General features: G+C 52.1%; 1 protein-coding gene across 1 annotated transcript in view; it reads right to left on the bottom strand.

The window, feature by feature from the left end:
* The window catches only part of EIF2AK3 (eukaryotic translation initiation factor 2 alpha kinase 3), a 38724-nt gene continuing 24721 nt past the window's right edge, over positions 1–14003 (bottom strand). The window contains exons 11-15 of the mRNA XM_054391550.1: positions 12270–13038; positions 7666–7833; positions 4939–5040; positions 1808–1870; positions 1–177 (exon numbers count right to left, since the gene is read on the bottom strand). Of these exons, the coding sequence (XP_054247525.1) occupies positions 1–177; positions 1808–1870; positions 4939–5040; positions 7666–7833; positions 12270–13038 (1279 nt within the window). The remainder of the gene's footprint in view (positions 178–1807; positions 1871–4938; positions 5041–7665; positions 7834–12269; positions 13039–14003) is intronic.

A 14003-nucleotide genomic window follows, 5' to 3' on the forward strand; every position in this document is an offset into this window, starting at 1 on the left:
TCATTTGCTGGGCTGCCTGCAGTGCTTGTTCCCTGACAGGCTCATTGTCCGTGACCTCTGCCTCAGCACTGGCCTGGGGGGCAGCTCCAGCTCCTCAAACACAGGGTTCTCAGTCACTGCGGCAGCCTCCGGCCTCTCCATGGGGCTGGGGGACAGCATCTCCTGCACCATGCTGGACTGCAAGGGAACAGGCCACAGTGAGCCAGGCTGCACCCTAGGGGGGCACAGCGTCCCCAGCTGCCACTCTGCAGCCCCCACCAGCTGAGTCCTTGGGGTGCTGGCAGCAGAGCCAGAAGTGCCCTCAGTCTTGCAGATGTCTCTCCTTGTGCACCTGAGGTCTGTGCTGCCAAGGGCCACAGGCCAGTCCCATCTGACCCAAGATTCAGCAGAGTTACAAACCTTGGACATGGCCACCCAAAAAAACTACACCTCAGGAAATGTCATGTAGGAGTCCTTTGGAGCCACCACCACCTTCTAAGCTGCCACCACCTTGCAAGCCACCCCCTCCAGCTGGTAAGCCCCGCTGCAGTGGATTCCCATGCTGAGCTGGAGGGTTTCCTTTCCACACACAGGCAGTTGGAGGCTTTGTCTCAAATTCAAGCAGTGTTGGTGCCCTGCTCCAGCTAGGCACAGCTCATCCCAGGCAGTGCAAAGCAAGGCAGGATCCTGAAGCTGCTAAGATGGAGCTACCACCACCACCTTCACCTGCCAAGGACTCTGCTGCACTTTGGATGTGTTACAACAAATCACAGAATCACAGAATGGTTTGGGCTGGAAAAGCCCTCTAGGATCACCCAGTCCAACCCCCAACCCAACCCCACCATGGCCACCAAACCATGGCCCCAAGAGCCATGGCCACAGGGTTCTGGAACACCTCCAGGCATGGGGACTCCACCACCTCCCTGGGCAGCCTGTGCCAATCCCTGACCACTCTTGCAGCAGAGAAATTTTTCCTCATCTCCAACCTAACCCTCCCCTGGCACAATTCCAGGCCATTTCCTCTCCTTCTCTCACCTGATCCTAGGGAGCAGAGCCCAACCCCCACCTGGCTCCAGCCTCCTCTCAGGAGCTGCAGAGAGCAATGAGGTCTCCTCTCAGCCTCCCCTTCTCCACACTAAAAACCCCCAGCTCCCTCAGCTGCTCCTCCCCAGCCCTCTTCTCCAGACCCTTCCCCAGCTTGGTTGCCCTTCTCTGGACCTTCTCCAGCCTCTCAATGTCCTTCTTGGAGTGAGGAGCCCAAACCTGAACCCAGCACTCAAGCTGTGGCCTCCCCAGTGCTGAGCCCAGGGGCACCATCCCTGCCCTGCTCCTGCTGCCCACACCATTGCTGATCCAGGCCAGGCTGCTCATGCCCTTCTCCACTGGGCAGCTTCCCAACCACTCTGCCCCAAGCCTGGAGGTTGTTGTGACCCAGGTGCAGGACTCAGCACTTGGCCTTGTTGAACCTCATCCCATTGACCTCAGCCCATGGATCCAGCCTGGCCAGATCCCTCTGCAGAACTTTCCTACCCTCCCCACTGCCACCCAGTGTAGTGCCATCTGCAACCTGAGGGAGCCTCACTCCCCTCACCCAGATCATTGATAAAGACATCCAAGAGAAGTGGCCCACCACTGAGCCCTGGGAACACCACTGCTGCCAGCCCCCCACTGGAGTTAACTCCATTCCCCAGCACTCCCTGGGCATGGCCACCTGGGCCAATAATACAAAATACTCCACAAAAGCTTTTGGTTTTCCCCTCAGCTCTTCCCTACAAGCAAGGAGCTGCAGTGATGAAGCAGCAGCTGCAGTGCCCAGGGTCAAACTCACCTCTTGTGCATATTTCTGAGTGAAGAGTGGTGGAAACTTCAGATTTCTAACATCACTTAAGGTCTGTGAAAAAAAAGATAAGAAGAGAAAGATGGCAACTCTTCCAAAATACCATCCATGGCTCTCACAAATCCCTGCAAACAAATCAGCCTGATGGGAAAATTCCCTTTGGAAGGCTTCAGTGGTTAAAATCCACAACCTGCTGCCCTTTGCCCTTTTCAGTAGGTCGTGATTTCTCACCCAGCAGCACCCAGGCTGCAATAGGAACCACCCCACCAGAGCTCAGCTCTCTGCACTTCTCCACCACCCAGATACACAAATCACACAGAACCACAGAATTATTGAGGCTGAAATGACCAGGGATGGTGACTCCACCACCTCCCTGGGCAGTCCATCCCAGGGTCTGATTCCACTTTCCATCAGGAAGTGCTTCCTAACATCCAACCTAACCCTCCCCTGGCACAGCTTCAGGCCATGCCCTCTGCTCCTGTCACAAGTTGCCTGGGAGCAGAGCCTGACCCCCACCTGACTGCAGCTTCCCTTCAGGTAGTTGTAGAGAGTGATAAGGTCCCCCCTGAGCCTCCTCTTCTCCAGGCTGCACACCCCCAGCTCCCTCAGCCTCTCCTCATCAGACTTTCCCTCCAGCCCCCTCCCCAGTCTGGTTGCTCCCCTCTGGACCTGCTCCAGCACCTCAAGATCCTTCCTGCAGTGAGAGTCCCAGAGCTGCAGACAGTGCTGGAGGTGAGGACCCCTCAGTGCTGAGCACAGGGCAGGATGACTTCCCTGCTCCTGCTGGCCACACTGCTCCTGATGCAGCCCAGGATGCCATTGGCCTTCTGTGCCCCCTGGGCACACTGCTGGCTCCTGTCCAGTTGCTGTCCCCCAGCACCCCCAGGTCCCTCTCTGCCTGGCTGCTCTCCAGCTCCTCACCCCCAGTCTGTAGCCTTCATGTGGTTGTTGTGGCCACAGTGCAGGACCCTGCCCTTGGCCTTGTTGAATCTCATCCCACTGGCCTCAGCCCATGGGCCCAGCCTGGACAGGTCCATCTGCAGCATCCTCCTGCCCTTCAGCAGATCCACACTGCCCCCAGCTTGCTGCAAATTCACTAATGGCAGACTGGATCCCCTCATCCAGGTCATGGATAAAGATGCTGAATGGAACTGGGCCCAGTGCTGATCTCTGGGGGACACCAAAGTTCAGCAGACACCAGCTGGATGCAGCACCATGCACAACCACTCCCTGTGCCCAACCACCCAGCCAGCTTTTAACCCAGCAGGGTGCCCCTGTCCAAATTTCCACCTTCCTCACTCAGCAAAGCCTGGAGCAAGCCTGTGCCCCACCCCCAATGGCAGAGATCCCCCAGAGCAGGCTGCAGACCCAGGGAGTCTCTGCCTCTGCCTCCCCCAGGGACTTATTTCCTGGCCAGGGTCTAACCAGCAGATTCCTCAGCAGTTTCATGGTGCCCATTTCTGTGCCCTCACATGGGGGCTGCTTGCCCTCAGCCTGCCCTCCACACCAAGGGCACTGGCTCCATCTATTGACAGCATTGTCCACAGAGGCAGAATGGGTTGGGTTGGAAGGGGCCGCAGAGATCATCCAGTTCCAGCCCCCTGCCATGGGCAGGGACACCTCCCACTAGCCCAGGTTGCTCAAGGCCTCATCCAGCCTGGCCTTGAACACCTCCAGGGAGGTGACCTCTTGATGTTCTGTACTTGCTAGTAACCCAGCACCCACTTCAGGATGCTTTTGAGCACAAAAGGGCAACATTCAGCACTTGATTTCTTTCAGGAATGAGCAGCTTTGGCAAAGATTTGAGCAGAAAGCATAAGAATTGAGAAGATCAACCAGAATTCAGCTCACTGATTGCTGCTCTGGAGGGATGAACTGAGCAGTTACCAGGGATGGAGCCTCCTGTGGAGGAGAACTGTTTTATGGCACCGAAATGCCCCAAAACTTCCCTAGAGTCACAGAACCTTAGGGGTTGGAAGGGACCTCCAGAGCTCATCCAGTCCAACCCCCTGCCAGAGCAGGGCACCCAGGGCAGGATTCTGGAACACCTCCAGGCATGGGGACTCCACCACCTCCCTGGGCAGCCTCTGCCAATCCCTGACCACTCTTGCAGGAAAGAAATTTTTCCTCACCTCCAACCTAACTCTCCTCTGGTACAATTTCAGGCCATTTCCTCTCCTTCTATCACCTGAGCCTAGGAACAGATCAGATAGCTCCTTCCTGGGTGCATGTGCCAGTAAAAGTGACTTTGTTGAGGGAGGCTGCTCCTGGTGTGAGTAGGAGGGGTTCAAAGCAAGCACTGTCATTCTTCCAGACCATGCTTTTTTATCTCATTAAAGCCAGAGCACTTGAAGTAAGAGAATGCAACACTAGCCCAGCTGAGGCTGTCCCCATGGCATGAGTCCAGCTGCTCCTTGCATTTCTGCTAAAGCAATCCATCTTCACAGGAGAGCTGAGCCCCTCCCAGCACACGTACAGGTTAAACAACTCTTTCCTTCCTGGTCACCACAAACAAGAGGAAAAACCTTCCTGGCTGTAGGCCCTGTTCTCTATGACCTTGGACCTGAGCAAGGTGGATTTCAGGTGCATTATAACAGCAAGGAAGGGTTGTGGTGCACCTCTAAATATCCCAAGTTCACCCTGGATGTGATGAAGGTCATCAATGGGGAGATTGTGCTCAAAGCTGTGTGACAGTCACAGCTCAAATTGGGAACCACAGTCCTCACTAAGAGCTTTGGGTGCCAAGCTGCAGGTACAGAGCAAGGATGGAGGAATAAAAATTCACAGTGTGGCTCCAGCTCTGGCATGAGAAGCAAGCTGGCAGGTTCCCAGTCACAAGCTGGATGTGTTGCCTGGATTCCTGCACATCCCAGTTCAGTAGGTGCTCTAACCTGGCTTGACCACAGAGGAGATTTGTACAGAAATTAAGGCCTCAACCCAAGTGCATATATCAGGAAGACTGCAATTTCCTTGCAGGGACCCAGGGGGTCTGCACAAAGATGATAAAGAAGCTGTGCTCCTAATTGCAAGGCTTTTTCAAAGGGGAAGAAAAGCCCTTGGAGGTGTTTCCCCAGGGGAGCAGCTGTGGAAGCTAAGTGAGGAGCAGCCAGTGCCATACATACCCTGACCCTCTCCATCTGTGTGCTGAAAGGGTAGAGCAGCTCGAAGAGGATGAGCCCCAAGGAGAAGATGTCCACTTTGTGTGAGTAGGTGTTCCCACAGATCTGCAAGGTCAATATGGGGTCAGGTCAGCCAAGCTGCTCACTGGGTGGCACCATGCAAACAACACCACTGGCACTCAGGCTGTGCAAATCACCAAGTTGTGTGCACAGCTCAGCTCCCCAGGGCTGGCAGCACCTTGGCAAAGAGGGAGCAAGGCACTTTTTATCAGCTCCTCTCTGCAGAGCAAAAGCTCTAAACTCAGGTTCAGAGAACCATTTTGGGTTGGAAAAGAACACAGGCTCACAGGATGTTAGGGATTGGAAGGGACCTCTGGAGATCTTCCAGTCCAACCCCCTGCCAGAGCAGGACCAGAGAATCCAGCACAGGTCACAGGAACACATCCAGACAGGGCTGCAAAGGCTCCAGAGAAGGAGACTCCACAACCTCTCTGGGCAGCCTGCTCCAGGGCTCTGGGACCCTCACAATGAAGAAGTTCCTCCTCCTGTTAAGGTGGAACCTCCTGGGCTGCAGTTTCCATCCATTGCCTCTTGTTCTATCCCAGGGCACAACTGAGCAGAGCCTGTCCCTGTCCCTTCCCTCCTGACCCCCAGCCCTCAGCTATTGATAGACATTGATCAGATCCCTCTCAGCCTTCTCCTCTCCAGACTGACTAAACAGCCCCAGGGCTCTCAGCCTCTCCTCCCCAGGCAGTGCTCCAGGCCCTTCAGCATCCTTGCAGCCCTCCCTTGGACTCTCTCCAGCAGAATCCTGTCCCTCCAGAACTGGAGAGCCCAGACCTGGTCCTGTCACTTCACTCCCTGGAGAGATTCCCTCCTCATCTTTCCTGGGAGCTCCCTTTTGAAGTTCTGGCAGGCTGCTATGAGGAAAACAAAAACAACACCTACAGAGCCCTGCCTGCTGTGCTTTCAAATAGCACCAAAAGTGCTGGGTGGAAGCTCTCCTCCTGTTTTCAGGGGAGTCCAGAACTGGATGCAATATTCCAAGTGTGGCCTCACCAGGGCAGCAGTTTTAATATCACTGAGCCCAAACATCCTCTCACTCTCCCAAGGCTGGAAAAGCTTTACTTACTCCCAGGTTTACCTCAGCCCTGGTGCACAGCAGGGTGGCCCTGCTCAGTCACCTTGCACTGAGCCACTGAGCTCTGCAGTGCACTCAGAGCAGGAGCAGTGAAGGTACTCGAGCAGCAATCACTCCTATTCACATCTAAATCCGTCTGGATTTAGAGTTACTGACTTCTAAATCTACCTACATTTAGATTTACATCTAAATCTATCTGTATTTGAGAATCATTGACATTTAACTCTGTCTATATTTAGATTTATTGACATCTAAATCTATATTCAGAATTATTGACATCTAACTCTATCTATATTTAAACTTATTTACATCTGAATCTATCTGTATTTAGTTTATTTACATCTACGTATTTAGATTAATTTACACCTAAATCTATTTATACTCAGATTAATTTACACCTAAATCTAACTATATTTAGATTATTTACACCTAAACCTATATTCAGATTAATTTACACCTAAATCTATTTATAGTCAGATTTACACCTAAATCTACCTATATTTAAACTAATTTACACCTAAATCTACCTATATTTAGATTTATTTACACCTAAACCTATATTTATTTACACCTAAATCTACTTATATTCAGGTTTACACCTAAATAAACCTATATTTAAATTAATTTACACCTAAATCTGCCTATATTTAGATTTATCTAATCTAAACCATTATTTAGATTTACACCTAAAACTATTTATATTCAGATTAATTTACACCCAAATCTATCTATATTTAGATTAATTTACACCTAAACCTATTTATAGTCAGATTAATTTACACCTAAATCTGTCTATATTTAGATTTATTTATATCTATATTCAGATTTATTTTACACTTAAATCTTATCTATATTCAGATCTACACCTAAATCTATCTATATTTAATTTACATCTAAATCTCTATTCGGATTTATTTAGATATAAATTAAGATTTATTTACATCTGATTTTCTATTTATATTTTAGATCACATCTAAATCTGTCAATATTCAGATGAATTTCCACCTAAATCTATTTTCAGATTAATTTCCACCTAAATCTATATTCAGATGAATTTCCACATAAATCTATACTCAGATTAACTTCGACCTAAATCTACATTCATATTAATTTCTACCTAAATCTACATTCATATTAATTTTCACCTAAATCTAAATTCATATTAATTTCTACCTACATCTATATTCAGATGAATTTCTACCTAAATGTATATTCAGATTAATTTCCACCTAAATCTATTTTCAGATTAATTTCCACCTAAATCTATTTTCAGATGAATTTCCACCTAAATCTATTTTAAGATGAATTTCCACCTAAATCTATATTCAGATTAATTTCTACCTACATCTATATTCAGACTAATTTCCACCTAAATCTGTATTCATATTAATTTCCACCTACATCTGTCTATATTCAGATGAATTTCCACCTAGACACACAGATACTAAAATAATAACTTTGGAACTCGACTCCAAACTCTGCTTTGAGGGGGGCAGGATTTCAGTAACCTGCTGGCAACAATTTCCTCTGAAGAGGGCCTGGAAGACCTCCATGGGTGCAGCTGTAGCTCCAGAGCAGAGAGCACAAACCTGTTCTGGGCTCATGTAGAGTTTGGTCCCCACTTGTCCTGTGTGCCTGGCATAGGCTGGCATCGGGGTGAGCACCGACTCCTCCTCCTCATCTTGGTCCATAGCAGTCACCAGGCCAAAATCCCCAACCTTCACTATGTCATCCATGGTGAAAAAGATGTTGGAAGGCTAAGAAAAGCAAAGAGAGGGAAAGAAACAAAGGGGTGAGTGAGACAGAGGTATCCTGGCTCCACCAGGGCCTCGTCCAGCTCTGCTCTGCTGGCAAGGCATGGAAGGCTCTGCCAGCAGCAGGCTGCCAGAGCCAGCTGGCAAGCTGAGGGAAGAGGAATTATTCTGGCATCAAGCCCCTGAGTGCTCAGCTCTTCTCACCCAGGGGAGGTGTCCTGGCACTACACAGGGCTGCAGGGAAGCCACCAGCTGCTGGGGAGAGCACAGAGAAGTTCTCCAACCCTCTCTCCTCACATGGCAAGTTCCCAGCAGCTGTTGGTGCTGCCTCCCAGGGTTTGTTCTCATCCCCAAGTGCCACACTCATTTGCCACACCATCAACCAGCACCTAGCACCTCAGCTTTGGCTTCTCTGCCCAGCACACAAAGCTCTGGGGGTGCTGGGTGTCAGCAGCTGAACATGAGCCAGGGGGTGCCCAGGTGGCCAAGAAGGGCACCAGCAGCCTGGCCTGGATCAGCAATGCTGTGGGCAGCAGGAGCAGGGCAGGGATGGTGCCCCTGGACTCAGCACTGGGGAGGCCACACCTTGAGTGCTGGGTTCAGGTTTGGGCTCCTTACTCCAAAAAAAGACACTGAAGGATTGGAGCAGGTCCAGAGAAGGGCAGGAAGTTGGCAGTGTGGAAGGTCTGCTCTTCAGCTGGCACTGTGCAGCTCCCTGAGTGGCAGCTGTGCCCAACACAACCCAAGCGAGCTTGGACAGAAGCCTGAGAGCTCTGCAGCTACCAAGAGCAGCCAGAGCAGTGGTCTGCCTGAACTCTCCTTCAGCTTCCTTGCCATCTACCAATGGCCTCAGCCTCACCTCCTGAGAGGAGACTGACCTGAGAGGTCCCCTTCTGCTGGTACCCAGCTCAGAGGGGTTTACAACAGATTCTCATTCTGGATGATCATCTCAGCTGGGAAAGGACTTTAAATGCTTGAATGCAACCACTGCCTAACTCTACCCAGACTGGGCCTAAGCCATGGCCCTCAGTATCACAGCTCTGCCTCTGCAATACACCTCCAGGGATGGGCATTCAACCACCTCCCTGGGCAGCCTGTGCCAGGCTGTGAGAGCCCTTTCAGTCAAGAAGTTTCTTCAGCTCTCCAACCTGGGAGAAACCTGAGGAAACCTGAGTGTGGGAATTGGAACCAGCAGGATCTAAGTGCCCTTGAAGAGATGAGGCAGGTAACAAAGAGTTGTGTTTGTGAGCCTGAACCTGGGGGATGAAAGCCTTCTGGTACCTGAATAAAGGAGGCAGCTGCCCTGTTGCTGCCCTGACCTTGTACATAAGTGAAAGAATTTGTGCTTGTTAAAATGATTTTATTGGCACAGCTCTGGTTCTTTGCCCATATGTTACCTCAGCCATCTGGGGATAGATAAGGCCCTCAGATGCATTAATAAATTTGTCTTCAATGTAATCAATCACATTGGAGTCCATGACCACTCCACCATGACACCTGAGGCCATTTCCTCTCCTTCTCTCACCTGATCCTAGGCAGCAGAGCCCAACCCCCACCTGGCTCCAGCCTCCTCTCAGGGAGCTGCAGAGAGCAATGAGGTCTCCCTCAGCCTCCTCTTCTCCACACCAAACACCCTCAGCTCCCTCAGCTGCTCCTCCCCAGCCCTCTTCTCCAGACCCTTCCCCAGCTTGGTTGCCCTTCTCTGGACCTGCTCCAGCCTCTCAATGTCCTTCTTGGAGTGAGGAGCCCAAACCTGAACCCAGCACTCAAGCTGTGGCCTCCCCAGTGCCAAGCCCAGGGGGACAATCCCTGCCCTGCTCCTGCTGCCCACAGCATTGCTGATCCAGGCCAGGCTGCTGGAGGCCTTCTTGGCCATGTGAGATTCCTTGCAGTGTGAATCTGCATCCCCTTGCCCTGCCACAGCAGAGATGACATTTGCAGCCTTTTTTCCTAGCACCACCAAAAGAAGAACCCTGAGAAGCTATACCAAGGATCAGACTCTGCATTATTGACTCCACTGATGTAGTCCCAGTGCCTCCTCAGCTAAGCAGAGAGGAGCAGGAGCTGCCTCTCAGGAGTTTAGCAGAACAATCCATCACTTCTCAGAGCTTTTTCAGCTCTGCTGTCCTGCTCTTTGGTAACAGACAGACACTGCCAGTGCTGGAGGCTGCAGCAGGAACAGAAACTAACATGGATTCAGAGTCACAGAATGGGTTGGGTTGGAAGTGACCTTCAGGATCATACAGTTCCAACTCCCTGCCATGGGCAGTGACAGTCCCCACCAGCCCAGGTTGCTCAAGGCCTCATCCAGCCTGGCCTTGAACACCTCCAGGGAGGGGACATCCATAGCCTCCCTGGGCAACCTGTGCCAGTGTCTCCCATCCTTAGGTGGAACAATTTCTTCCTAATCAGCAGTCTCAATCTGCCCTTCTCAAGCTTTAATCCATTGCCCCTGGGCCTATCCCCACAGCCCCTTCTGAACAGTCCCTCCCCAGCCTGCCTGCAGCTCCCCTGCACAGATTGAAATGCAGCTCTAAGGTCTGCCCGGAGCCTTCTCTTCTCCAAGCTGAACAGCCCCAACTCTCTCAGCCTGTCCTCATAGCAGAGCTTCTCCAGCCTCTGATCATCTTGGTAGCTTCCTCTGGACCCTCTCCAGCAGCTCCAGGTCTCACTTCTGTTGGGGGTCCCATATCTGGACACAGCCCTGCAGGTGAGGTCTCCCCAAGCAGAGCAGAGGGGCAGGATCCTCTCTCTCCATCTCTGGCCACACTGCTTTGGATGCAGCCCAGGCTGCTCTTGGCCTTCTGTGCTGCCAGTGCCCATTGCTGGCTCCTGTCCAGCTTCTCACCCCCCCAGCACTCCCAGGTCCTTCTCTGCAGGGCTGCTCTCAGTCTCATCATCCCCTAGCCTGGATTGGTATCAAGATCACTGAGTCTATCTGGAGACTTAACAGTGTCAATTATCTGCTTCACTTGAACTGGTAGAGGTGGATCCAAACCAGCTTCCCTTGGCACCCAGCTCAGCAGTGAACATCCCTGAATAAAGATCCTGGCTCAGAAAATGCCATACAGCCCGTGGGAGTGCTGTGTGCCAGCTGCAAGCAGCCCTGCTGCCAGAGAGGCTTGCCCTGCCCTGAGGGATGCTTCCTCTTTATTCCCTGGGGCATTGTACCTCCAGGTGACTGTGCAGCCCTTAGCTCCTATAACCCCCTGCTGAGGTCACTGATGAGACTCAGCTGCTCCAGCAGGACTTCTCTCCATGCCATGCTACTCCCACAACACAGATTGTTGCCAGTGTCCACACTCAGGATCTGCCAGTTTAAAGCAGGAGCTGGCACTGAGCTACCAGCCTGGCACTGCTGCATGAGCAGCAGGCAAGTTTGGAACTGCTGCTGCCCAGGTTTGGCATGCAGCAGAGGGACCACGACCCTGGATGTCATTAGAATCACTCCAGGCCTTCCAGGAAACTACAGCACCAGGGACTTCTGCAGGATACCCTGGGGACAGAGCAGTCAAGGATCATCTGGCAGCAGTAAAGGAGGAGCTGTTTGCCTGCAGGACACAGCCAGGCAGGTAACCAGCTGCAGCCAGCATGTGGAGAGCTCAGGCAGTCAGAGAATCACAGCATTGTTTGGGTTGGCAAAGCCCTTTCAGAGTATCCAGCACAACCATTGCCCAACTCTGCCAAGGCTGGGGCCTGAGCACCACAGCTCTGCCTCTGTGAAACACCTCCAGGGATGGGGACTCCACCACCTCCCTGGGCAGCCTGTGCCAGGCTTTGAGAACCCTTTCAGTCAAGAAGTTTCTTCTAAAGTCCAACCTAACCCTCCCCTGGGGCAGCTTGAAGCCATTTCTTCTTCTCCTATCACCTGATCCTAGGGAGCAGAGCCCAACCCCCACCTGGCTCCAGCCTCCTCTCAGGAGCTGCAGAGAGCAATGAGGTCTCCCTCAGCCTCCTCTTCTCCACACCAGACACCCCCAGCTCCCTCAGCTGCTCCTCCCCAGCCCTCTTCTCCAGACCCTTCCCCAGCTTGGTTGCTCTTCTCTGGACCTGCTCCAGCCTCTCAATGTCCTTCTTGCAGTGAGAAGCCCAAACCTGAACCAAGCACTCAAGCTGTGGCCTCCCCAAGGCTGAATCCAAGGGGACAATCCCTGACAATGTCTTGCTGGTCACACTGTTCCTGATCCAGGCCAGGCTGCTGGTGGCCTTCTTGGCCACCTGGTTGATGTTCAGTTGCTGTCACCCAGCACCCTCAGGGCTTTCTCTGCTGGGCAGTTTCCAGCCACTCTGCCCCAGGCCTGGAGCCTTAATGGGGTTGTTGTGAGCCAAGTGCAGCATTCAGGCCTTTGCCTGCTGCATTCTGTGGTCACCATGCCAATGAATAAATTTAAACCCCCCAAGAGCCAACTCCTTTGCCACTGTGACCTTTGAACACAAACCTTCAGGTCCCTGTGCATCAATCCCTTGCTGTGCAGGAAGTCAACAGCTTCAGCTATCTGCAGGAATATCTGCAGGCACTCCGTCCTTTCCCTCTCCTCTATCCTGCACCTTCTGCTCATCCAGTCCTTGAGGTTCTCTTTCCTGCAGAGTTGCATCTGGATGTACAGGTAGACCTTTGGGGAGGGGGGCTTGACTTTGTCTGCAATGTTCTTAGAAAGGTCCAGGCTTAAACTTGTTGGCCTTGGTGGAGACACAGAGAGAGGACTTCCTGAGGCAGATTTCTTATGCTCAGATTCCTTTGCACCTTTTGCCTCCTCCTCAGAAAAGCTCTCCCCGTGTGAAACATCAACTTTCTCTTCCTTACTGGAGACATTGCCACAGCCAGAATCCTCAAACACAATAGAAGAGGAGGTCCCTTCCCTCAGGTGCCCTCCAGGAGCAGCTGAGGAGCACATCTCCAAGGAGTGCTCCAGGCCATTGCTGTTGATGGTGCTGTCTTCTCCCTCACAGCCTGTGAGGACACTGTCCTGCAGGTTCAGCAGAGGGTCCTCTGACTGCTGCAGCTCCCTGTTGTCTGTGGCAGAGAATTCCAGAGGGGAAAACTGGCTTCCAGAGGTATCAGGCTGACCACAGGGGATGCCCACAGACATCCCCCTCTCCGAGGAAGTGGCCACAACTTCAACGTGCTCCTGGGCAGAGAAGGGCTCTGCTCGGATCTTGAAGGAGGGCACATCCATTGGGCTGGGAGAACTGAGGGGCCAGTCAGTGCTAGAGGAACACAACAGAGAGGTCAGCACTGTTGGGCCTGCACTGCACACCAAGGCACTGCCAGGAGCCCAGGTTAAACCACTGCTGCTACTGACAACCACATCAGAGAACCCCAGAGTGGGTTGGGTTGGAAGGGACCTTCAAGCTCATCCAGTTCCAACCCCCTGCCATGGGCAGGGACACCTCCCACCAGCCCAGGTTGTTCAAGGCCTCATCCAGCTTGGCCTTGAACACCTCCAGGGAGGGGACAGCCACAGCCTTCCTGGGCAACCTGTGCCAGTGTCTCCCCACCCTCACAGTGAAGAGCTTCCTCCTAATCTCCAGTCTAAATCTGCCTTCTTCAAGCTTCAATCCATTCCCCCTCATCCTGTCATGTGGGAATTGGAACCAGCAGGATCTAAGTGCCCTTGAAGAGATGAGGCAGGTAACAAAGAGTTGTGTTTGTGAGCCTGAACCTGGGGGATGAAAGCCTTCTGGTATATGAATAAAGGAGGCAGCTGCCCTGTTGCTGCCCTGACCTTGTACATAAGTGAAAGAATTTGTGCTTGTTAAAATGATTTTATTGGCACAGCTCTGGTTCTTTGCCCATATGTTACCTCAGCCATCTGGGGATAGATAAGGCCCTCAGATGCATAAATTATTGTGGCCTTCCAGTATCTGAAGGGGGCTGTGAGCTGAGGAGGGACTTTTTAGGGTGTCAGGGAGTGATAGGAGTTGGGGGAATGGAGCAAAACTAGAAATGGGCAGATTCAGATTGGGTGTTAGGAAGAAGTTCTTCCCCATGAGGGTGGTGAGAGACTGGAACAGGTTGCCCAGGGAGGTGGTGGAAGCCTCATCCCTGGAGGTTTTTGCAGCCAGGCTGGATGTGGCTGTGAGCAACCTGCTGTAGTGTGAGGTGTCCCTGCCCATGGCAGGGGGTTGGAACTGGATGATCCTTGAGGTCCCTTCCAACCCTGACAATTCTA

Source organism: Indicator indicator, chromosome 23 (assembly GCF_027791375.1).
Source record: "Indicator indicator isolate 239-I01 chromosome 23, UM_Iind_1.1, whole genome shotgun sequence".
In the NCBI taxonomy this organism is placed as follows: Eukaryota; Metazoa; Chordata; class Aves; order Piciformes; family Indicatoridae; genus Indicator; species Indicator indicator.